The sequence below is a fragment of the Myxine glutinosa genome, chromosome 3 (genome assembly GCF_964187855.1).
Source record: "Myxine glutinosa chromosome 3, kmMyxGlut1.1, whole genome shotgun sequence".
In the NCBI taxonomy this organism is placed as follows: Eukaryota; Metazoa; Chordata; class Myxini; order Myxiniformes; family Myxinidae; genus Myxine; species Myxine glutinosa.
The window spans coordinates 189,743,103-189,768,894 of record NC_136263.1 but is presented as its reverse complement, the minus strand read 5'-3'; the positions used below and the strand labels follow the sequence as shown (position 1 = coordinate 189,768,894).

Below are 25,792 nucleotides of genomic sequence, written 5' to 3'. Positions count from 1 at the left end.
CTCTACCTCCATGGGACTGTCACAGGTCTCCAGCCGCTGGATCAAATCATCCTCATCATCATCATTAGAAATCATTCCTGGCCCCGCCAGGCTTTGATCAATATCCCCAATAAATACCTGGTCCGGCTCCATTGCACGGACCCCCGAAAACTCTACCCCCATTTGGACTGCCTGCGTCACGCCCTCCTCTATTTTTGACATTAATTCTTCCCGTTTCAATTCAATTTCCACCCCTATGGCTTTTTCCATCTCCCCCATTTGAGTTTCTACTTTACCCTCAAATTTCCCCAGTCTGTCCGTAATTTGGTTTTGCACTCTCCCTTCTATGCCATCAATTCGTTCCCCCAGCTGCTGTGCCATTTCCCCAATTTTTTCTTCCAATTGTTCATTCCTTTCCTTTATTTCATTCCCTTGTTCATTCATTTGTTCATTCATCACCTCCATTTTTCCCTCCAATCCATCGATTTTGCTGTCCATCCCTTCGATTTGTTCTTTCAATCCCTCCTTTAATCCTTCAATTTTATCACTCTGGGCATTCAGTTCCCCTTTTAACCCATCAATTTTATTTCCCATTCCTTCAATGTGTCCCTCCAATCGATCACTCATTCCCTTCATTCCTTCCCTCCATTCCTTCCCCTGTGACTTCATTTGTTCATTCAATTCCCGACTGGCTCGCTCACTCTGTGCGTTCATGTCTCCCATCTGCTTTCCCAATCGCTCACTGTTCTTTTCCATCCCTTCCATTTTTCGAAGCAATTGACCCAACATCTGGTCGGTTGTCGGGGCCGTTCCTACTACTCCCGACTCCCCGGTGGGGGAGGGGGATAAGTTGGTGCTCGGGACGAGGGAGGTTCCAAGGCTCACCTCTGCATCTAATTCCCCTATTTCCGGCTCACTCCCAACGCTGACGGAGGCCTCGCTACGCACCTCCATTTCGTCGACCTCCGACATCCGCTTTTCGGAAGGTCGTTCCCCGCGCGCGTACTTATTTCAATTCCAAAAACACAATTTAAATTTGACGAAGACGCGATATCGCGCTCCGTATGCCCAATTGATTATTAAATTTCTCCGCCTCGCCTATCCAAATTTTGCGTTCGAACGTCGGACGCAATGTACGCCCGACCGTGTCGATGTCTCGCCGCGGACAAAAAATTTGTCCGACGGATTCGAATCCCACTCCTGACACCACTTGTCGCGTAACCGTGATTAACACCACAGTTACGGATGACCGATTGCGAGACTTTACACTCCCGAGGCGAAAACTCAATGGCGGACTCAAGTTCAACACCAACGCGCGGAAGGCCAGACGCAGCGAAGGCTCCGCAACCTTATCGATTAAAATCAAACACCCAGGAAAACTGCGTTCAGATATTATGTACAAAAAGTAATATAAGGGTTTATTAGGAAAAGTAAAGCCAGTGAAAAAGCCCGCCGGTAAATCTAATAATTCTAATAAACCTAAATCGGGACGTCCCCACACGACTGACAGCAAACACAAACGAGGGAGATTAATCACGAAAATAACACGTCCCGTCGTTCAAAATATACGCGGAGATCGGGCTTATCTGTCTTTGTCGTCTTGTATTGTTGGTGTCCAGCACCGCTCCTTCCGGCCCGATCGCACACCACGAGGCCCCTCGCTCCAAGCACCACGCGTCCGACGCAGGCCAGCGGCTCCACTTGACCAGGGACAGGAAGGACTCCTTTCAACTCCACTCGACTCGACGCGGGAGTGCTGGCAGCCAAGTGCCAACGAACTGCTCAGTGCCAACTGGGTGTGCTCTCGTGTGTCTCCTGCGACTCCCCACAACCCGAACTGCACTCGAACTGCGACTGGAATGGCGTGTCCTCTCCAACTCTCCACCACCGCTCAACTCTCTGGTGCCTGCCTGCGTCTGCCAGTGCCTGCCACGAACTCAACTCAACTCAACTGCCCGCGTCTGCTCAGAGAGACTCAACAACTCCTGAAATGGCGTCCGACCGTCGCCTATATTGGTGGCCGATGACGTCACATTGCGCACTCCTCAGCCAATCAAAGCCTCCCGCGACTCCTGACATCTCCCCCGTTACGCGACCCTGCGGTCCTGGCATAACACGTGCCGGCCAGGTTTGTAGGCCTTTGGAGGTGTACACGGTGGCGGCCAATCGTGGTGGTGTTTTCGACCTGGTTTCCTGTCAATTTAATACGAAGTCCTTGTCAGGGAAAGGGGATTATTTAATGTTGCGCTAAGGACCTAACTAATGTTTATGTGGTTTGCAGTGCCATAATGGACAAAGGTTTGACTACTAGGTGAGACTCACAGGGGCGTTACCTTTAATCCCTCACTATTTAACACTCGAATCTCCAGGTAGATCCACACTCATACATCTTACCCCGACAACCGCCTGAACATCAATAACTTATTACATGTAGAGTCCCTGTCACGACAGCCGAATACCTACCTATTCAGATCTACCTAGCTCTAGATGTTGCATTACCAAATTCATAACATTATGATTTATATTAAACTCACCTGTGGACCCTTGGGGCCTGGAAATCCTGAAGACCCTTGGAGTCCTTGAGGACCCTGAAAAAGAAACATGAAGGCAAATAAGGTGAAAATACCATAATTTTATATATATATATATAGGAGGTGAAAATCATTTACAAAGTAACTCATCCAGTAAGCCATTTTGAGTTTGTGATTTTTATTGAAATGTTAATATCCTTCAAGATCGATTAGGATTTGTTGTGAAAAGACATTAGTTCATAAAATAAAACTTTTAGGTTTTCGTTGAAGTGTTATCCCACTGGTCAACTTCAATTTGTAATATTTATTTTAGTATCCATGGAAGTCAACTTTTGACTTGCACAAGAAACGAACAAGGCAACTTGAGCAATCTGTTAAACTAATATGGCCATGACTAAAGAACGAATACACTGCACAGGTGCAGAAGTTCTTTTTTTTGCATACGGTGTCGAGGCTTAAAATGTCGATTTTTGTGTGTAGTTTTTTTTGTATACAGTCTTGCCCGAAAGTGTTGTCTTATTAGCATTGGTTGTATGAAATTACCCAATAGGGGAAAGTTGCCACAAACATAATTGAAGCATTCCAAGCATGACTGACAAATCATGCCAGAATAACGTTGGAACATGGAATGGTACTTCATTAAGGCTGACATCTACAAAAACTTGGCACAAAGCATTAGTGGCAGGGGCCGAGCTGTGCTTGTTGCCAAAAGTGAGTCAACACCCAATTATAAAGCAAATTAAATGTTTCTGAATCAACCATACTGGAAATTTCTATACTGTCCCAATATTGCTCATAATAATATAAGTGTGGCATGTATGTAACTACAATGTTGTCTTGTAACTTGTTCATCTTGCCCATTATCCATTCGTTTGTCTTGTCCATCTTGCTCGCCCCATGTGTCCTCCGCTTACTCCGATTCTTCGCCATGTTCCTTATCCCTCCAAGTTTCCCGCTAATTTGTCCCTCAACCCTACTGTTGTCTCCCCTTCCCCCTTCCTACTGTTCTATTCCTTATGTTACATCCTGGCCCATTCTGTTCTAGGTCCTCCATGGGCCTCCACTCTGTATGCAAAAAAATTAAATGCCAGAAGCAAATGTATCAAAAAGATACACGACCATGTAAAAATGTGTTTGTTTGTTTTTTTACAAGGTTTTCAGTGTGAATGATATACAAACAAAATTTGATGTATAGGTCCCACCCAAAGGCCATACCTGTTCTCCTGAAGATCCAGTTGGGCCTTCATTGCCAGTTGTTCCCTAAAGAGGGTGGGAATGGGGAGGGGGGAAGAGAGACCACAATTTAAAGAAGGAAGTGGGTATGTTTGAGAATAGGGGAGGGGGCAGAGACAGTGGAAAAAGGAAAGCATATGGAAAGCTTTTGGGTTAAACATCAGGCAAGACTAGATCAAGGAAGTGAGAGGCATGATGACGGGTGATGAGGCAGAAAAAGTGGGGAAAAGCAATGGATGAGGTGAATAAAAGAAGCACCATGAGAGTGCAGAATAACAAGTAAGTCCACAAAATACAAATGAAGACACGTGTTTTGTGCCTACCTTAGCCCCAGTTTTCCCACGAGTTCCCAAAGGCCCTCTCTCTCCTCTTGGTCCCTACAAGGAGGAACCATTTAATAAAATGTGTCGGAAAAAATACATTTGATTATGAACTGACACAGGTGTAGAATTTGCATTAACTGGTAAAGTATAGAGACACAAGATGCATCAAACAATGGTTCACAACAGGTAGATATATTTAAAATCAGGATTGTAATAGCCCAACAGTTAGAACACTTCAAAAAAAAGTGAATCGGCTTCATCAAATAAAACTACAACCTGAAACAAACGAATTATTGAAATTCATGATAATTACACAAATAGAATAATATGAAGAAACAAAAAGGGGAGGACTTACTGCAGGGCCCCGCTGACCCCGAGGGCCTCCTTTTCCTTTCGGTCCCTGCGGTCAACGCACAATATCATTAATGGCGGCATAAAGTCAGATTGTGCAAAATGCACACAAACACCAACACATACCAACAAGCAAAGGCAAAACCCGGCTATTCAAATGAGAAATTTAACAAATAAAAGACAAATAAAGAGGTAGAAGGAACTAATGACACTTACCCGAGCCCCTTTCTCTCCATTTGCTCCAGGAAAACCAGGGAAACCAATGGAACCCTAAAGGAAGAAGAAAATTTTACATAACAGTGATGGAGAATTTTGTCTGTACTCCAAGTAGAGAAGCAACAGAAGAAGGAAGAACATGAAGAGAGCAGGGGATGAATGAATGAGATTTTTATGTAATTGCCATATACTAAACAATACAAGCAAAAGATATAAGTGAAAAAAGATCACCCCTGGCGTATTCCAGTGGGTGATATTAGAATTAGTGGATGATCCACACACACCCTTATTAGCTCGTCCCCCCATGCAGCGGAAGACGAGGGTTTGCAACCGCTTATATGTGTGTCTGTTTGTCTCTCTGTCCAGGCCAAACTTTTTTTTGCCTTTTGAGCTTTTGTCATAAATTTTTCAACAAAACGTTATTTTGAGAATATGGTGAAAATCATTAAAAATTGGGTCAAATTGTGAAATGGCAAAGTCATAGTGACTATAAATAGCCCATATTAGCCCCGTCGCAGCGCATCAAGCAAGACGGCCCGTTTTTTTTAAAATCACTTCCGTGTTTCTATATTTATTTACTCTTGATATGCATTTTGCATTTTGAGATGCTTTCTAGTTTGAATAGTTGAATTTGAATTGGCGAGTATGGTAGTTAAAATGGCGAGTTTACTGTATAAAAGCTACCTCGCCAGTTTGAAACAAGGCCTAGGCCTGCATTAGGACTACATAGGAGTCTTTTCCCTTTTTCAGTGAGGTGGTTTGTCCTATGACATACTATTGAGTTATTGTAGGTCATGTAATGGCATACAGAGAGAACACAGCTCAATAACATGTGACATGAGAACAAAATGATTCCTTACCTTTGCACCTGGCCTTCCAGGATAACCCGGCAACCCAGGGACTCCCAACTTGCCCTAAATAACCAACAGTGATGCGGGTAACAAGGAAATGAAGAAATATTAAGCAAAAAGGTAAGTTTGGAGCTTATGAATTACAAACCCTCTTGGAAGAAGCATTAACGCTGGATGTAATCAGCCTTGCCCAAATAAGGAAGGTCCCAACTGTGTACTTTTCAATTAGTCAGCCATGTTTACTGACATCATAGTTTTAATCACATTCTTACTGAGCAAGCCATAAAGTTAAATAACTTCTTTTTTTTTGTATACAAGATCGAGGCTCGTGTAAGAGGTAACATTAATCACAAAAAGACAAACCGACAAATATAACATAAGATAAAGGGAGCGGAAGACAAGATGGGGGGAGAGAGGGAAGCGCACAAGTACAACAGTAGAGAACAGGGACATCGGGAGATCTGTGGGAGGGAGGCACGGGAAGGGAGGGGGGGGGTGGGAGAGGTATAAAACACATGGACATTGCTAGGACTTCCAGGAAAGAAGTTGGAATTTCAAAAAAGTGGATCTGGGGTGAATTAACGGGGGTAGAAAAGATCAAGGTTTTGGATGGGGGAAGATAAGAGATGGTGGTGGACAGATGTTATAAAGACCTGGAGGGTGGAGTGGGATTGAAGAGAGTGAGGGAGTTTGTTCCAGAGGCGGGAGAAAAGAGGAATGAAGGAGTGAAGGTGAGCAGAGAGCCAAGATTTTGGCAGTTTAACCATAAGAGGGTTGCAGGCAGATCTTGTGCGACCTGTAGGAATATTTGGAGGATAGACTAACCCTAACTTCCAAATGAAACAACTCTTCTGCACAAATACCAAATACACCTTCAATCAGAAAATCAAATTCAATTTATACCTGCTTGTGTTCATGTCTCCCTGTCTCAAAAAAATTAAATGTCTTTTAGTTAAAAAATTTTAAAGATCAATGATTTTCAAGGATCTACGAGGAAACCTAAAGATATAGAAGCCATTTGTTCCAAAATGCTTGTAATATATCCACACCCTTCATCGATCACTTTACTTATCTTCAATGTAGTAACCCAATTCTTACCATTAATGTAATCTAACTTAAACGTCACAAACATTATATATATATATACATACATACATGCAGGCAATTTAGCCAGGATACAGCACACAATGGCCTACTCTTTTCGAGAGATACCATATACATATTCTTGAAAGTTGCAGTATAGCAAACAGTATAGCAGGTTTTACTTCCCAATCCAAAGGACAACCTGCTCAGAGGTAAAGTGCACCTTACTGGCAATGTATCAGAAATCCCGTTAGGCCTCAACCTCAATTAGAGGACTCAATGGCAGGAGCGTTACCAATGACCTCTCCTGCCACCCCAAAGGTAACTGTAGATATGATTGTTGAAAATTTGTGTTTGAGACATATCAAGCCCATGTTTTACAGAATGTATCGACTTCATTGCTGATGCTTTTTCCAACTACATGATGGCGAGTCAATCAAAGTGTGAGTGAATATATGCACATTCACATTATTCAACAATTCACCTTCTCTCCCTGCAGGCCAATGGGCCCAAGGTCACCAGGTGGGCCAAACCTCCCTTTTGGCCCCTCTGGCCCATCTTCCCCACGTGGGCCAAACGGTCCTTTTTCACCCTGCAATATACACACACCTGAAGAGTCCGATCCTCAATATGCCGCTTACAAAAATTTCTCATGAGATCTGGCGAAACCCTCATCCGATTTTGATGAGGCAACTTCGTAAGGATCCACCTGCATGACGAGTCTGTGGTGCATTAATCAAAATGCAGCAACAAGTTATCACCTAGGCCTCTAGATACAGAGGGATGAACCAAAATTTGAGGCCGATATGACTTTTTATTGCATGTCTGCAGAACACAGAAGAAATGTTCCACAGTGAGATTCAGTGTGAGACACACACACCAGAATAAGTTGTAAAACACATGTTGATTACATGGATGCAATTTGATGGACACACATGTAATCAAACACACCTGGTCTCCCTTCTCACCAACATCTCCCTTAAAGCCTGGTACTCCTTCTTCTCCCTGTGACAGAAACAGGAAGATAACTTGTTTACACAATGACTGATATCAGTGCCAAAGGATATTTACTTTCACTTTTGAAACACATGGGTCAGATGCAAAATACAATAAATAAACTAGAGCTTCCAGGGAAGCAGAACTCAACTAATAGTGGGGGGGCCAATGTAGCAGATTGAAATGCCCGGTGAAATTGCTTGTTAATTTTTGGACACTGGTTGGGCTGTCTTTAGGGATGATATAAGTTCTAGAAAAAATATGTCTCCAATTGTTTCAAGTTCTTTATGGCGGCCATTTTGGATTTTCAAAATGGTGGATGTCGAAAACGTAAAATTCCATTATCTTGGCTTCTAAATGACCTAGAGTTTCGATTCTGGTGTCCAGTTGTACATTTTTGGGGATAGAGAATTGAATGAAACCTTCTTTAATAACCTACAAGGGATAAAAATAGGTTTTTATGGCACAGCCGAACCAGTGTCCAAAATCTAACTTAATGCACATCTATCTTAATTGTTATTTGTTATTTGTATGTTCCAGATTCGTGACCCTGAGCTATGATGGAGCCAAAAAGCAAGAAAACCAAGAAAGAAACTGATTTCACACTTTGCATTCAGTGCCAGGATCCCCAAGGTGCACTAGTGACTGAGCCAGCACTGGGCTCATATGCAAAGTTTCTCCAGTTCATCCAGGAGAGGGCACGATATGGTGATGCCGACTTCAAACAGATCAGCGAACGATTAAGCTGTTTCACTGCCACTGACTTGAGGAACAATAAAGCAAAGTGGCACCGGGCATGTTATGGATCTACATGCAACACTGCTCACCTGGAGCGTGCTAGAGTTCGCCACCAGAAAGCCTGCGAACATGGCGACACCCAGCATCTTCATAAGAGGTGTGGACGTCCTTCTTCTGCACCTGCCGCTGCAAGTACCTCAGGTTCTACGCAAGACGAGACTCTTCGCTTCACACGTTCATCATCAACTCCATTCAACAGAGACCTTTGTTTCTTCTGTCAAGAGGTCACTAAGGAAAGTGTACATGTTGTATGCACGTTCAACGCAGGTAAACAGCTGAAGAAAGCTGTTGAAGAAGGCAGCAACCACAAGTGGAAAGTTCAGCTGAGTGCTGCCATCAGTGCACATGATGCTCATGCGATCGACGTCAAGTATCATCTCCCATGCTGGGTGCAGAATGTCCAACGTGCTCCCAAGAGTGGGACATCAAGTGATGACAAAGAACACATACTGCAAGAAACTAATGTTATCAAAATAGCCGCAGACATTGAGTTTGTCAGCCTTGTTCGCTCTCTACTCCAAGCTGGTGAAATTCTCAACGTCTGACCTGAAGTCGGTTTACTCCAGGATTCTTGACAATAATGGTGTGCACAATGTCCCATCACCTACTACCCAAGGCATGAAGGAGAAAATCAACTCTCACATTGATGACGTTCACTTCATGAAACCAAAACGTCGAAACGAGTCAGACTGTGTATTCTCCACTGCCGTGCGTGATGCAGCTGTCGAAGATGCAATGACGAAGACAAATGAAAAAAACATCGAACAACTGTTTGAGAGTGCCTCTGTTCTCCGCAGTGCCATTGCTTGTCAGAACAAGCACCCATGGCAATTTGAAGGAGAAATGAACACTGATGATGCTGAAAAGCATGTACCCAAAGTACTCTATGCTTTCCTCCGCTGGCTACTGGAAGGACCAGCCACGAGCATTGAGCCAGAGACTATGCGCTCAGCCACTATTCATCGAGATGTTATAACCATCAGTCAGAACATCATGTACGGCTACAAGTCAAAACGCCAAGTCACGTACAAGCCCAAAGAGCCAGATGCACCATTCCGCCATCGCTTAGAATGGCCACAGCAGCTTGCCGTTGCCATTGTAGTCCATCAGTCCACCAGAAACAAGAAGCTTCTGGATTTCCTGCATGGGTTCGGTCTGTCTGTTGATTATAGTCGGATCTTGCGGTTGGAGACACAGCTGGCCAACTCAGTCATAGAGTCTACGACAGAACAGGGTGTATACTTTCCAAGAACCATGCGCATAGGGACGTTTGTCTTCTTTGCAGTGGACAACAGTGACTTCAATGAAGACACACCTGATGGGAAGCGGACACTCCATGCTACAGCCTGGGCACTCTACCAACGACGGGAACATGCACCCTCCACAGATGAACATAGAACACTGACACTACATGACCGAAAGGCCAGACACCGCTCACTCAAGGTTCTGACTGCTCCAGACTTTGTTCCTTGCCAAGCACCAAACAAACAATCTGCCACAGGTACCACGTATAGCTTCAAGACACGGTCAAACCCAGATGTCACCAAGCCGTACTCTGCGACGGACACAGTGTGGCTACTTTCACGCACAATCATGCGAGCAGCTGAAGCTGAGGACGTACAAGACGACATCATCCCACCAGATGACCAGCTGCAAGCTGCAGAACCCCAGCATGCTGACCCTGTTGGGTCACTCGTCCACGATCCAAAACAACCACCTGGCAGTAGGATCAAGCATCACGATATCCCAACTTGGACAGCCTACAACTCACTGCTCTCCTCTTCGAAGCCTCTGACAGAGGTCAACGCCCTGCCATTGGTAGCAGCACCAGCCCATGAATGGCAAACACTGATAACAGTCTTGAAACAGACACAGCAAATCAACTGCATGGTCATGGGTCCCGATAGGAAGACAGTGATCACCTTAGACATGGCCCTGTATGAGCGAGCCAAACAGCTGGAGATGACCAGAGATGACTGCAAAGGCAAGTGGGTACTGCGACTAGGGGAGATGCACACTGTGATGGCTGCACTGAGGGCTGCTGGGAATGCCATAGAGGACAGTGGTCTTGACGAGGCTTGGTCTGAGGCTGATATATATGGCCCAACAACGACCAGACAAATACTGGAAGCCAAGCACATGAAGAGGGCTTTGGAGGCCCACATCACCACTGTCCAAGCCCTCTTCGACCTCTATGTGGACGAATTCTTCCAAGAGCATCCCCATCTGAGGGGCCCATGTACCCAGTCAGCACAACAGGTTGCCCAGAGCTGTCATCTACACAACCGAGAGGAGATGACAAGCGCGCAGAACAACATGCTAGCTGTCCTCGAGTCAAACGAAGTCCTGGAGGCCATGGCAAAGTTTGATGAGAGGAAAGAAGCCAAGAGTCCACTGTTCAAGTTTGTGCGACGCTACATGCGGATGATAATGCTGATATACACATTCATCCGTGCCACCCGTGATGGACAATTTGAGCTTCACCTGTCTTCACTGGATGAGATGTGCATATACTTCTTTGCACATGACAAACAGAAATATGCCAGGCTGACTCCCCGGTACCTTGCAGAGATGAAGGCCCTGAAGATGACAGATCCAGGGATCTACCAAGAGTTCATGGATGGGAACTTCAGTGTCCATAAGAATGAAATCCCCTTCTGTGCTGTAGGTGTGGACCATGCACTGGAGCACATCAACAGGATCATGAAGGTGACAGGGGGTATTGTGGGCATTACCCAGAATGCCAGTGCCCGCGAAAGGTTCTTTCTGACAGCACCAGAGCTGAGTAGGCTTGCTGAAGAAGCCCGTCAGATGGCTGGCTCACAATCAGCTACACGCAAGGAGCACCACGACCTATCAACCACAGTCTGGGCTCGGCAGGAAGACAGCATTCGTCGACTGAAGAATGTGATCAGAGAGTCCATGAATCCCATGACGCATGAGGGTGAAGACCTGACGACTATCATCACCAAGGTGGTGATGCCAGCTGAAGTACAGAAGGATGTCTGCAACCAAGATGAGATTGGTCAGAAAGCGTATAACACGTTTGTTGCAGAGCGCATCAACACAAATGAAATCAACCTTTGGGCCAGAATGGGAAAGCCAAGATGGCTGCCATAAGAACCCTTTTGATCATATGTAGGTGTATAAATGTGTGTTTATTGGATTAAGTATCCGCAAATATGTACATTTGGACACCAAAATTAACACTCTAGGTCATTTAGAAGCCAAGATAATGACAATTTCGGTTTTCAACAAACGCCATTTTGATAATCCAAAATGGCCGCTATAAAGAACTTGAAAAAAATGGAGACATATTTTTTCTACAACTTCTATCATCCCTAAAGACAACCCAACCAGTGTCCACAAATTAACATTTGAATTCAACGGGAAAACATTGGCCCCCCCACTATAAACTGACTGGACAACTTTAAAGTAGGTCAGTTGTCTGTACTGGATTTGACTTAAGATAGCAACCAACCTTGTGTGGTAAGAGTCTCACACACCAAGTTTGATCAAAATCCATAAATATTTGTGGACGTTAAAGTCTTAACGTCGTTTCGGAGCTGAAAACAATATGGCGGCCTATGGCGGCCATTTTGTGACGGATCGGGTTGGAATGCAATAGCAACCTACCTTGTGCGGTAAGGTAAGGGTTAAACATTCTAAGTTTGATCAAAATCTGTTAATATTTGTGGACGCTAGAGTGCTAACGTCGTTTTCATGACCAAAAACAAAATGGTCGCCTTAGTCCGCTATTTTTCAACGGATCGGGCTGAAATGTAACACCAACCTGGTCCTTGGGGTAAGGATGCTGCATGTCAAGTTTGATCAGAAACGGTTGATATTTGTGGATGCTGGAGTGTTAACGTCGAAATGTTAACGGACGACAGACGACGACGACAGACGACGGACGCCGGAGGGTTCAGTATGTGATGAACTCAACTGGACGTTAGTCCAGTTGAGTTAAATAACCAAAATGGTCGCTAAATGAATACCATGATAACTGGCTACACATGGATTCAACAAAAATAAATTAATCATGCAGATCTCGAGGCTCATGGAAGAGAAACTTAGTGACAGTGAGGCAGTGCGACTACATTTGGATACAAAGAAGGGGAGGAAGCACCATAACCTGCAAGAGGGTAATGGGGTACACAATATTGAGGAATCAGGATGGGAGCCTGCATGTGATGGTGGTGCTCCGCCTGCTTAAATCATGGAGGAAGGAGTACGAGATCGTCTCTAAAAGGAAGTTTTATGAATGGGAGAAAAGAGGAGCAAGAGAGTTGACATGTGCAGAAACATTGGGAGGACCAGAAGGCTGAGAGAGCAAAGAGAGTTAGACTAGACACTAGAGGGTGATGTAGAAAAGAAAATAGAGGCCATCGACACGTCTGCGATGTGACAGCAACAGGCCTTGTGCTTCAGCCTCATCGCGAGAAATGCCAATAACATTGGGAACTTTAAATTCTATAGAATCCAAGAGTGAAAGAGGTGATTCTGGGATGCCAGACAATATAGGGGAGAGCCAGAACTACCGTGAGCTATTGACAAAGACGTGGTAGGCTGTGAGTAGTTGTGATTTTTCAAGGAATGACTTGGAATGACAGAGGATGCTCAGTCTGCAACTGGCTTTGGAGGCCAGCTTTGCTATGTGGTTAGCCCAGGAGAGGTCTTCGCTGATAATGAGGCCTATACGTTCATCAAGAGACTGAACCTCTTTCAGTGGCTGACCATGGAAATACATAGCTGGGTTTGTGCGATGCTTCTTCCTAGAGAGACAGGTTGAGCCTGGGATATTTGCCAAGTTTGAAATATATGTTCCATTCATCAGAACAGCATCCATGAGTGTGAAGAGAAAAGCAACTTCATATTCATAATGTCACTGGTACTCAGTGTTCCGTGAAGTTACATCACTTCCACCAAGATCAAGAGCTGCGTTTTTTTTTTTGGTCAATTCCAGTGTTGGCTCATGTATTTGCGTGATTTGCGTTACAGCGGCCATCGCGAGCCTCAAACCATGTAAAACAACAACAACAACAACAACAACAGGCATTTTAAGGCCATTTTCCCTGCAAGAGCGGGGGTTAGCCTTGCGGACACCATGACATTCTTCTCCATTTTGGCCTATTTTCTGCATCTCTCCTTGTTAACCCCCTTGCCCGCATTTCTTCTTCGACCATCTTTAGCCATGTCTTTCTCGGTCTCCCCCATCCTCTACTTCCTACTACATTCATTTCCATCACTCTTCTCAACCAGTCACTTTCATCCTTCCTCAACACATGACCAAACCATCTCAAACTGTTTCTCTTCACAGCATCCATCACAGGCTCTATTCCCATCATCTTTCGCAATTCATCATTTGTCTTCCTCTCTCTCAACGATACTCCGCACATCCACCGAACCATTCGCATTTCCACCCTTTCCAGCCTTCGTTGCTGCTCTACATTCATTACCCATGTCTCGCTCCCATAAATCATAACACTTCTCACACATGCAGCATACACCTTTCCCTTCAGCTTCAACAACACTCCCCTCCTCGTCAGCACGCCACTCAGTTCCCGAAACTTCTTCCATGCACATCTCACTCGAGCAACCGTTGCCGAGTCTGATCCAGCTTCTCCATTCAGCATGTCTCCTAGGTTACAAAATGTTTTCACACCTTCCAGCTTCATGCCGTCTCCAAGATCCAACTCAACATTTCCTCCATCTGCAGCTCCCTCTGTGCACACCTTACACTTGAATGTAGCTGCCACACTGGTTAATGACCCTCAGACCACTACATTTTTGATGAACCCACTCAGCGCACATTGTACATTGAATGGAATTCACTCCGACACCCTTCCTGCACACAGCACACGGCCACTTCCCAGTTCTTTCCACCGCACCACATGCTTTACCACTTGCCATCACCTGCGTTTTTCTGATATTCACCTTCAGACCTTTTGTCTCCATACATTCCTTCCACTTGTTCATCATCTCCTTCAGTCCATCCATACTTTCTGCAATCAACACCAGATCATCTGCATACAACAACTCCCACAGCAAACCATCCTTTACGTTCCGAGCCAGCACCTCCATCACAGCTACAAATAGTAGTGGACTTAGTACCGACCCCTGATGCACTCCCACCTTCACCTCAAACTCACCACTGCTCCCGTCCTTCGTCCTTACAGCTGTGCGCGCTCTTTTGTACATTGCCATCACTACTCTGATCAACCATTCCTCCACTCCTAACTTCCTCAATGCCCATGTCACTACATCACGTGGAACTCTATCGGATGCTTTCTCCAGATCAACAAACCCAAGAAACAACTTCTTCCTCTTCTCAATGTACTTCTCCTGCAACTGCCTCACAATAAAAAGCACGTCTGTCATTCCTCTTCCTGGCATAATTCCAAACTGCATTTCGTCAATCTTCACCTTCTTCCTCATCCTCCTCTCCAACACCCTTTCCAATACCTTCATTCCATGCTCCAATAACATTATCGCTCGATACGAGCCACAGTCCAGAGGGTCACCTTTCCCCTTGTATAGAGGGACGAGGGTACTCAGTTCCCAATCCACTGGAATGCGGCCTTCTTTCACCACCAGATTGCAGATCTCTGTCATTCTCTTCACACCCCAATTTCCCGCTGCCTTCAACATATCTCCCACAACTCCCGTCGGCCCTCCCGCTTTTCTACTCTTCATTGCTTTTATCGCTTCCTCAACTTCCTTCTCGGTTATCTTCTCTGCCGGTCATAAAACTGGGTTACTCTCTATGTTGCCATCCCATTCAATCTCTGCATTCAACAGTATTTTCATATATCTCTTCCATCTTCCTTTAATTCCATCTGGGTCCACATTGATTTGTCCCACTTCATCCTTCAAGCAACTCACCCCCATCACATCACACCTCTCTTTCGCTATCTGCTTTGCAATCCTGAATACCGCTCTCTGACCCTCTTCCAAATCCAAGCGTTCCCCGAACATTTTCCTACATGCCTCCTGCGCCTTTGCTACCTCTTTCTTTGCAGCCTTATAACTTTCATGCTCTGCCTTTTCTGCTCCCGTACCCTTCGCCTTCTGCCACTCCTTGAACTTCTTCCTCTTCTAGTCAATCTTCTTTCCAACTTCGTCATCCCACCACCATGTTTCCGAGTGCCTCGGTGGTCCTTTTGTCCATCCACATACCTCACCAACGGCTTCCAACAGACTATCTTTCATTGACATCCAACCACTTTCAAGCTCAACCACATCATCCTCTACCATACTCAGCCTCTCTTTTAATGCCTCCCTCACTGTCACCTCTTTCAACCTCCACACCTGCATTCTCAGTTGGTACTTCACCCGCCGAGCTCTCCTCGCACCTTTCCCCCTCATGTCGCAGACAACCAAGTGGTGCTGTGAAACAGCCTCCTCCCCAGGGATCACCTTTGTGTCCCGGAGGTGCCCCCAATCTCATCTATGCACCAGCAGGTAGTCAACGGTTGTCTTCGACCCACCTGACGTGTATGTAACAAGCTTATTATCCTCTTTCTAGACCTGAGTATTACAAATCAACAAATCAGCTCCATCAGCAAACTACAAAATCCTTTCACCTTCTCCATTTCTCACCCCATATCCGTAACCCCCATGAACTCCCTCAAAACCGTCCATACTCCTTCCCACATGTCCATTTAGGTCTCCTCCCACCACAACAACTTCCTCATCTTTCACGTTTTCCATCAGCTTCTCTATCACACACCAGAACCTGTCCTTCTCTTCATCGCTCCGACCAACCTGCGGAGCATATCCCGAGATGACGTTCACCAAGAGCTTTCCAATCATCATTTTCACCATCATCAACCTTTCACTCACTCTAGTCACACTCACCACACTGTCTACAAACTCCTCAGAAAACAGGACACCAACACCATTCATGCCTTCTGGGCACCCTTGCCACACAAACTTGTATTTCTGTCCCTGCCTACCATTCACCATTCTCACACCATTTCCCTTCCATCTCGTCTCCTGCACACAACATATGTCCACTCTTCTTCTGACCAATACTTCCACCACTTCTCCTGATCTCCCTGTCATTGTCCCTACATTCCATGTCCCAAACCTCAGAAACCGATCTCCACGTCGGGCATCAGACGTTTCGTCGTCATAAATGGAGTGATTTCCACCCTTGCTTCTATCGGGTTCCCCACCTTGAGTTTTGATGAGAGGGAGTGGGGTCCCCCCCAGGGTACTTCGGGCTGTACCCTGCCCATATGTAGTTGTAATTGTCATGGTTCTCTTTTTGAGGCAATGTTTTTATGGCCGGATGCCCTTCCTGACGCCAACCCTTTTAGTCGCCTCGTACTACACGCAGGGATACGGTGGACCTATTCTAAACCGGGGTACACACCGGGCCCTCAAACCATGTAAACATTTAAATAAATAAAAATGAACACATTTCTGCCTCATCAGTGAACAACTGCTCGTCACTCTGCCAGCGAGGCAATGGCCGCATCCCTCCCTGCCGATCTAACGAAAAATAAACAACTGCATCTAACTGGAACATATTTCCGACACTCTCACTTGATCCCGAAATAAGATATGGTTGGCTACTCTTCTAATTTATTCCTGCTCTCAGCCTCTGGGATAGGTACAGTCTCAGCCTCTGGGATAGGTACAGCCTCAGCCTCTGGGATAGGTACAGCCTCAGTCTCTGGGATAGGTACAGTCTCAGCCTCTGGGATAGGTACAGTCTCAGCCTCTGGGATAGGTACAGCCTCAGCCTCTGGGATAGGTACAGTCTCAGCCTCTGGGATAGGTACTGCCTCAGCCTCTGGGATAGGTACAGTCTCAGCCTCTGGGATAGGTACAGCCTCAGCCTCTGGGATAGGTACAGCCTCAGCCTCTGGGATCGGTACAGTCTCAGCCTCTGGGATAGGTACACTACTGGTACAGTCTCAGCCTCTGGGATAGGTACAGCCTCAGCCTCTGGGATAGGTACAGCCTCAGCCTCTGGGATAGGTACAGCCTCAGCCTCTGGGATAGGTACAGCCTCAGCCTCTGGGATAGGTACAGCCTCAGCCTCTGATAGGTATAGCCTCAGCCTCTGGGATAGGTACAGCCTCAGCCTCTGGGATAGGTACAGCCTCAGCCTCTGGGATATGTACAGCCTCAGCCTCTGGGATAGGTACAGCCTCAGCCTCTGGGATAGGTACAGCCTCAGCCTCTGGGATAGGTACAGCCTCAACCTCTGGGATAGGTACAGCCTCAGCCTCTGGGATAGGTACAGCCTCAGCCTCTGGGATAGGTACAGCCTCAGCCTCTGGGATAGGTACAGCCTCAGCCTCTGGGATAGGTACAGCCTCAGCCTCTGGGATATGGACAGTCTCAGTCTCTGATAGGTTTAACCTCAGTCTCTGATAGGTACAACCTCAGTCTCCAGAATAGGTACAGCCTCAGCCTCTGAGATAGGTACAGTCTCAGTCTCTGATAGGTACAACCTCAGTCTCCGGAACAGGTACAGCCTCAGCCTCTGGGATAGGCACAGTCTCAGCCTCTGATATCGGGAGAGCCTCAGCCTCTGATATAGGTACAGTCTCAGCCTCTGATAGGTACAGTCTCAGCCTCTGATAGGTACAGTCTCAGCCTCTGATAGGTACAGTCTCAGCCTCTGATAGGCACAGTCTCAGCCTCTGATAGGCACAGTCTCAGCCTCTGATATAGGTACAGCCTCAGCCTCTGACATAGGTACAGTCTCAACCTCTGATAGGTACAGTCTCAGCCTCTGATAGGCACAGTCTCAGTCTCTGATAGGTGCAACCTTAGTCTCCGGGATAGGTACAGCCTCAGCCTCTGAGATAGGTACAGTCTCAGTCTCTGATAGGTACAACCTCAGTCTCCGGAATAGGTACAGCCTCAGCCTCTGGGATAGGCACAGTCTCAGCCTCTGATATCGGTAGAGCCTCAGCCTCTGATATAGGTACAGTCTCAGCCTTTGATATAGGTACAGTCTCAGCCTCTGATAGGTACATTCTTAGCCTCTGATAGGTACAGTCTCAACTTCTGATAGGTACAGTCTCAGCCTCTGATAGGCACAGTCTCAGCCTCTGATAGGCACAGTCTCAGCCTCTGATAGGTACAGTCTCAGCCTCTGATAGGTACAGTTTCAGCCTCTGATAGGTACAGACTCAGCCTCTGATATAGGTACAGTCTCAGCCTCTGATAGGTACAGTCTCAGCCTCTGATATAGGTACAGTCTCAGCCTCTGATAGGTACAGTCTCAACCTCTGATAGGTACAGTCTCAGCCTCTGATAGGCACAGTCTCAGCCTCTGATAGGTACAGTCTCAGCCTCTGATATAGGTACATTCTCAACCTCTGACAGATACAGTCTCAACCTCTGATAGATACAGTCTCAACCTCTGATAGATACAGTCTCAACCTCTGATATAGGTACATTCTCAACCTCTGATAGGTACAGTCTCAGCCTCTGATAGGTACAGTCTCAGCCTCTGATAGGTACAGTCTCAGCCTCTGATAGGTACAGTCTCAGCATCTGGGATAGGTACATTCTCAACCTCTGATAGATACAGTCTCAACCTCTGACAGATACAGTCTCAACCTCTGACAGATACAGTCTCAACCTCTGACAGATACAGTCTCAACCTCTGATAGATACAGTCTCAACCTCTGACAGATACAGTCTCAACCTCTGACAGATACAGTCTCAACCTCTGACAGATACAGTCTCAACCTCTGACAGATACAGTCTCAACCTCTGACAGATACAGTCTCAACCTCTGACAGATACAGTCTCAACCTCTGACAGATACAGTCTCAACCTCTGATAGATACAGTCTCAACCTCTGATAGGTACAGTTATCAACCTCTGATAGGCACAGTCTCAGCCTCTGATAGGTACAGTATCAGCCTCTGATATAGGTACATTTTCAGCCTCTGATATAGGTACATTCTCAACCTCTGACAGATACAGTCTCAACCTCTGATAGATACAGTCTCAACCTCTGATAGGTACAGTCTCAACCTCTGATATAGGTACAGTCTCAACCTCTGATAGGTACAGTTATTAACCTCTGATAGATACAGTCTCAACCTCTGATAGGTACAGTCTCAGCCTCTGATATAGGTACATTCTCAACCTCTGACAGATAGTCTCAACCTCTGATAGGTACAGTTATCAACCTCTGATAGGCACAGTCTCAGCCTCTGATAGGTACAGTCTCAGCCTCTGATATAGGTACATTCTCAACCTCTGATATAGGTACATTCTCAACCTCTGATATAGGTACATTCTCAACCTCTGATATAGGTACATTCTCAACCTCTGACAGATACAGTCTCAACTTCTGATAGATACAGTCTCAACCTCTGATAGGTACAGTCTCAACCTCTGATATAGGTACAGTCTCAACCTCTGATAGGTACAGTTATCAACCTCTGATAGATACAGTCTCAACCTCTGATAGGTACAGTCTCAACCTCTGATATAGGTACAGTCTCAACCTCTGATATAGGTACATTCTCAACCTCTGATATAGGTACATTCTCAACCTCTGACAGATACAGTCTCAACTTCTGATAGATACAGTCTCAACCTCTGATAGGTACAGTCTCAACCTCTGATATAGGTACAGTCTCAACCTCTGATAGGTACAGTTATCAACCTCTGATAGGTACAGTTATCAACCTCTGATAGATACAGTCTCAACCTCTGATAGGTACATTCTCAACCTCTGATATAGGTACATTCTCAACCTCTGACAGATACAGTCTCAACTTCTGATAGATACAGTCTCAACCTCTGATAGGTACAGTCTCAACCTCTGATATAGGTACAGTCTCAACCTCTGATAGGTACAGTTATCAACCTCTGATAGATACAGTTATCAACCTCTGATAGGTACAGTCTCAGCCTCTGATAGGTACAGTTATCAACCTCTGATAGGTACAGTCTCAGCCTCTGATAGGTACATTCTCAACCTCTGATAGGTACATTCTCAACCTCTGATATAGGTACATTCTCAACCTCTGACAGATACAGTCTCAACTTCTGATAGATACAGTCTCAACCTCTGATAGGTACAGTCTCAACCTCTGATATAGGTACAGTCTCAACCTCTGATAGGTACAGTTATCAACCTCTGATAGATACAGTTATCAACCTCTGATAGGTACAGTCTCAGCCTCTGATAGGTACAGTTATCAACCTCTGATAGGTACAGTCTCAGCCTCTGATATAGGTGCATTCTCAACCTCTGACAGATAGTCTCAACCTCTGATAGGCACAGTCTCAGCCTCTGATAGGTACAGTCTCAGCCTCTGATAGGTACAGTCTCAGCCTCTGATAGGTACAGTCTCAGCCTCTGATATAGGTACATTCTCAACCTCTGATGTCGGTACAGTCTCAACCTCTGATAGGTACAGTTATCAACCTCTGATAGATACAGTCTCAACCTCTGATAGGTACAGTCTCAGCCTCTGATAGATACAGTCTCAACCTCTGATAGGTACAGTCTCAGCCTCTGATATAGGTACATTCTCAACCTCTGACAGATAGTCTCAACCTCTGATAGATACAGTCTCAACCTCTGACAGATAGTCTCAACCTCTGATAGATACAGTCTCAACCTCTGATAGATACAGTCTCAACCTCTGATAGGTACAGTCTCTGTACCTATCCAGGAGGATACTGCTTTTCTTTAAGTGCAATCAAATGTTGCTCCCCATTATGGGTTTGCTGCTGCTGCGTTCCATCTTTCTCTCTGGAAACCATGCAGTCTGAGGCCCTCTGTATCACTGGCATATCAAGAGTCTTCTTTTCTTGCTTTTCACTCTTTGCTCTCATTCTTGCTTTTCACTCTTTGCTCTCATTCTTGCTTTTCACTCTTTGCTCTCATTTTTGCTTTTCACTCTTTGCTCTCATTCTTGCTTTTCACTCTTTGCTCTCATTCTTGCTTTTCACTCTTTGCTCTCATTCTTGCTTTCACTCAAAGCAGGCAGTTTGGTAGCATTGTATCCTTTTACCGGTTCTCTTCTGGTCTTGCTCTTCTCACTCTCTCACCTCTCCACCCAACTCCTGCGCTCACACGTCCCATGCACGTTCTACCAGAAACTCTTTCCTCATGCCCCTCCCCAAGTTGTTTTTGTTTCATATCAGCCTGTGGCTGCTGGATGCATCATTTCTGGAAGCGCGGCTGTGCTGCTGATGCAATGCCACTGTTGCCAGTAAGTTGGTACTCATTTTGCGGACCTTGGAAGGATGACAGTCTGAGTCAAACCACGTGGTGTTATTTCAACAGGAAAAAGGGGCTCAAACTCAAGACCCTAAGATGTTAAGCCAGCCACCTTAACCATTAAGCTAACACCAGGCATTAAGCTAACTCCCTTAGTCGAAGCTTAACACTTACCTCCATTCATGAGTCCCACCTTCTACCTTCCAGCACTTTAAGTCTGCTGCCCACTGCTACTTCAGTTTCTCCGCATTCCTACTTCTGGGCTTTTCTACACCCGACATGATAACCCTCTTTCCCTTACAACTCTTCTCCTCACTCTCAGGTGTGTATGTGTGTTCTTTTCCAACTGTTTTGTCTTTGTTTAACTTTTTGTTGACCCCCCTGTCTTTTGTTGTTCCGCTCTTCCATGAGCCTCGACACTTTCCATTGAAAAAAGCAAATGGAGAGCCATCGTATATGAATAATCCTAAATGTGCTGTGAAAATCCTGGCAAATGTAATATTTGATTTTATGGTATTTTATGAGAACATGAATTCCATCGTGACGGAATCACCATGTGCACTCTAATTTTGAACATATAAGGTAATTATCTTGAATGCTAAGAAGAGCAGAGAGAATTCAATTATATGTATTGAACCAGAACTGTCACATGGCTACAGACGAGTACTACTCCCAGTGAGGCAGACCAGGTAGTGTGACGGAATCACACGTGGGTGACGATTTTCATGGATTTCATCAGAAGTGACATCATTCTGGTTCCTTAACGTACTTATTCACGACTGGTGTCACGTGACATGGGGAGAATAAAGGTAGTCAGAATAGAGTGACGTAGATCACTGTGAATACCACTTCATCGGTGAGGATGACCTGTCAACTCTCACCTTATCACCCTTCTGACCCTTCAAGCCTTGCTTTCCATCTTCACCCTGTAAAATGGGAGGGCATGACAAAAAAATGACGTCACGTGATGCAGAAGGAAGCACATAAAGGAATCTACCTTATCCACATTATAAAAAAAGAAAACTAGTCATTAATTATAAATTTTAACACTTCACAACATACGATCTGCATTCAACAAGTACACAGAACAGAAGCATTACTTCATACAATTATCTCCAATTATTACGTGTTTTTACCTTTTCTCCTCGAATGCCAGGATAGCCAATCGGCCCTTGGACTCCCTGACCACCCTGGTTTGGCGGAAGAACAAAGGATAAAGAGTCAAACCTGTGCCTTTCTGCTTGTTTATTCCAATAACACTTAAGATTGATCAATCAAGGGGGAAAAACAACTGCTTGGAGCTTTTTCGATACATTAATTGGCACCAAACACTCAATCTCATGGTAGGCCTAGTGGTGAGAACACTGGACTAGTATCACACGTAATTTATATGTGGCTATCAGATGATCATAAAAACCCAACTGGATCATTCATGGGGGTGGTTCGTATACAACCTGTGGCTGATTGGTTGCATCATTTTCTGGGGGTGTGGCTGTGCTACTGATGCAATGGCTGTGCCCACCATTGCCAGTCTGCTGGTACTCATTTTGCCAACTTCAGAAGGATGACAGGCTGAGTCAATCCAGCTGGTGTTAATTCAACGACATGACAGGGGCTCAAACTTGGGACCCTGATTTTCTCAAGCCAGCCACCTTTACCGGTAACACCAGACTTAATCATTAATGACTTTCAGGGAGAGGTAACTTACCTGTGTCTCCACACCGCCCTTCCCTCTCACAGTTTGCTCTGTATGTGGTACCAGTCCGTTCTCTGTGGTCGGCTCTTAATGGATTTTAGAAAATTCATGACCTCATTCAGGTGACATTCATGATCAGATTTCTCCCAACATCCCTATCCTGCACTGATTCCTGAAGCTCTGGCAAAGACAACTTGGTTGCATCCCAGACCCCATCCATCCACCTCATACAAGCTCTTCTTCTTCTTCCCTCAATCATACCCGGCATGGTTGATTTCTCCAGATTTTCGTTTTCTGCAGGCATGGTGTATCCAAAGCATGGCAGTTTCTGTATCCGGCATCAACGTTTCTAATGTACATGGTGGTCTAATTTATTCAAGCACCGATTTATTTGCTCTTCTTGCAGTCCATGGAATTTTTGACATTCATTTTAAACATTTCAATTTTTGAACATTTCAACATCCATTCGTTTCTTTCAGACTTGGAAACGTACATTATAATTTTTGTCATTTTTGAATTTTTTTTTATTGCTCACCACATATCATCTGATGGACGATGATTTGTAATACCGGCTACAACCAAAGGTGGCATATTTCCGCCACGTGTCAATTTTGTAGTTTCAGTGACATCCACGATTCCTCCATAGATTCAGCAAACAAAAACAACCACCTTTCAAGGCCATTTTTCCCCGCAGAGCAGGGGTTGGCCTTTTTCGGGCACCATGGCCCCTTTTTGAAGCAATGTTTTATGGCCGGATGCCCTTTCTGCCACCAGCCCTGTTGGTCGCCTCTTGCGACACACAGAGAACTACCGGTGAGGTGGTACTCAATTTGCCGACCTCGGAAGGATGGTCAGGCTCAGTCAACCCCCCTGGTGTTAATTCAGCGATCGACCGGGATTCGAACCCAGGATCCTAGGATCCCGAGCCACACCCTAACCGCTAAGCCAACACCAGTACCCTCCATCGATTCAGCACTGCTCTCATTTGCTTGTGTGGGTTTGCAGAGTGTGCTTTCCTCCCCTGCAGGTACCCTCATGATCTGTAGTGTTGTGCATTTTTCCCTCCCTTGGGTATCTATCTCCATGGATCCACAAACTTTTGGATTTTTATGGTGCAGCCGGTAAGGCAATGCCGTCTAGAACAACCTTTCTCTGTCCGTATGTCCCCACAAACATACACCAATCAGAGCTGAGGATCTGGTCACATGGCAGGGGGACGCATTTAGTAACCATTACAGTTGCATATTTTACTAAAAGTAAATATACGAACCATCTGTGCAACGTTTTAGGGTATCAGCAGGTGTCGTAAAGTAGGTAAGAGGTTTCAGGAATTCCTCAACATAATTATGATTTTGAAATGCGATTGACATGTTGCAATCACATGACCACCAACACTCACTCGTGACGTTTCACTCTGCGCAATACGTCACACATAACGCGTACACCTCTGTCCAATCGGCGTTCCCCATTCCCAGCACATCAGTGATGATGTCATGTGCAGAATCCTTTTACCAACCCACACCCCATTTGCTTTTTTTTTTGCTCTAACTTACCGCCCCCGAAAATCACAAATATTGCATTTTGTCTTAAATTGACTTTAATTTTTTTAAATCTAACTGTTTGCACTAAAATGAGAGATGAGTGACTTGTCATGCAATATAATTTGACACTAAAATATCAGTCACAGAACTACTTTCTCAGCATCAGGTTCTAAGTTCAGATACAATGAAGTAACCAGGTATATATGTACATACAATGCTGCAACCATGAAGGGAAAGAATGGAGAATTTTGTAAGTCTATCAAGACACAAAAGCCAAAATACAGTATAACACAAGATCTCCAACATGAACAGAAGATTGCGAGAAGATAAGATTTTTGGAAACCACATTTGAAGAGGCAAAACACAAATTTGTGTACTCTACTCTATCCATTCTTCCATCCTCTTTCTCCTCTGCCCCCCTCCCCTCGCTTCTTATCCCATCCCTCCTTCCTTCTTTCCTCTCTCCCCTCTCTCACCTTGTCTCCTTTTACTCCCACTGGCCCCTCCTTGCCAGGGTGACCCTGCAGAACAAAATCAAGCACAAAAACATAATTGGACCATGAACATCCATGAGTAAAAATGTATTGATCATTTGGATGTAGTGGGAATTAATGAAAAATGAATGATCGTTTTAAGGCCATTTTCCCCGCTGGAGCGGGGGTTAGCCTTGCGGGCCCCATGACCATCATGGTTCCCTGTTTGAGGCAATGTTTTTATGGCCGGATGCCCTTCCTGACGCCAACCCTTGGTCGCCTCTTCGATGCGCAGGGATACGGTGTACCTATTCTAAGCCGGGGTACACACCGGGATCATTCATCCCAACAAGCTGGTACTCAATTTGTCGACCTCGGAAGGATGAGCAGGCTGAGTCAACCCCCCTGGTGTTAATTCAGCGATCGACTGGGATTCGAACCCAGGATCCTAGAATCCCAAGCCGGCACCCTAACCGCTAAGCCAACACCGGGAGAGCTA

The 25,792-nt window shown here is 45.4% G+C and overlaps 1 protein-coding gene across 1 annotated transcript in view; it reads right to left on the bottom strand.

Annotated features, from left to right (window-relative positions):
• LOC137422950 (uncharacterized) overlaps positions 1–25,792 on the bottom strand; it is a 295,425-nt gene that overhangs the window by 93,069 nt on the left and 176,564 nt on the right. The window contains exons 26-36 of the mRNA XM_068109635.2: positions 25,297–25,341; positions 22,720–22,773; positions 22,465–22,509; positions 7,519–7,572; positions 7,052–7,159; positions 5,494–5,547; positions 4,634–4,687; positions 4,422–4,466; positions 4,067–4,120; positions 3,726–3,770; positions 2,514–2,567 (exon numbers count right to left, since the gene is read on the bottom strand). Coding sequence (XP_067965736.2) covers positions 2,514–2,567; positions 3,726–3,770; positions 4,067–4,120; positions 4,422–4,466; positions 4,634–4,687; positions 5,494–5,547; positions 7,052–7,159; positions 7,519–7,572; positions 22,465–22,509; positions 22,720–22,773; positions 25,297–25,341 — 612 coding nt within the window. The remainder of the gene's footprint in view (positions 1–2,513; positions 2,568–3,725; positions 3,771–4,066; positions 4,121–4,421; positions 4,467–4,633; positions 4,688–5,493; positions 5,548–7,051; positions 7,160–7,518; positions 7,573–22,464; positions 22,510–22,719; positions 22,774–25,296; positions 25,342–25,792) is intronic.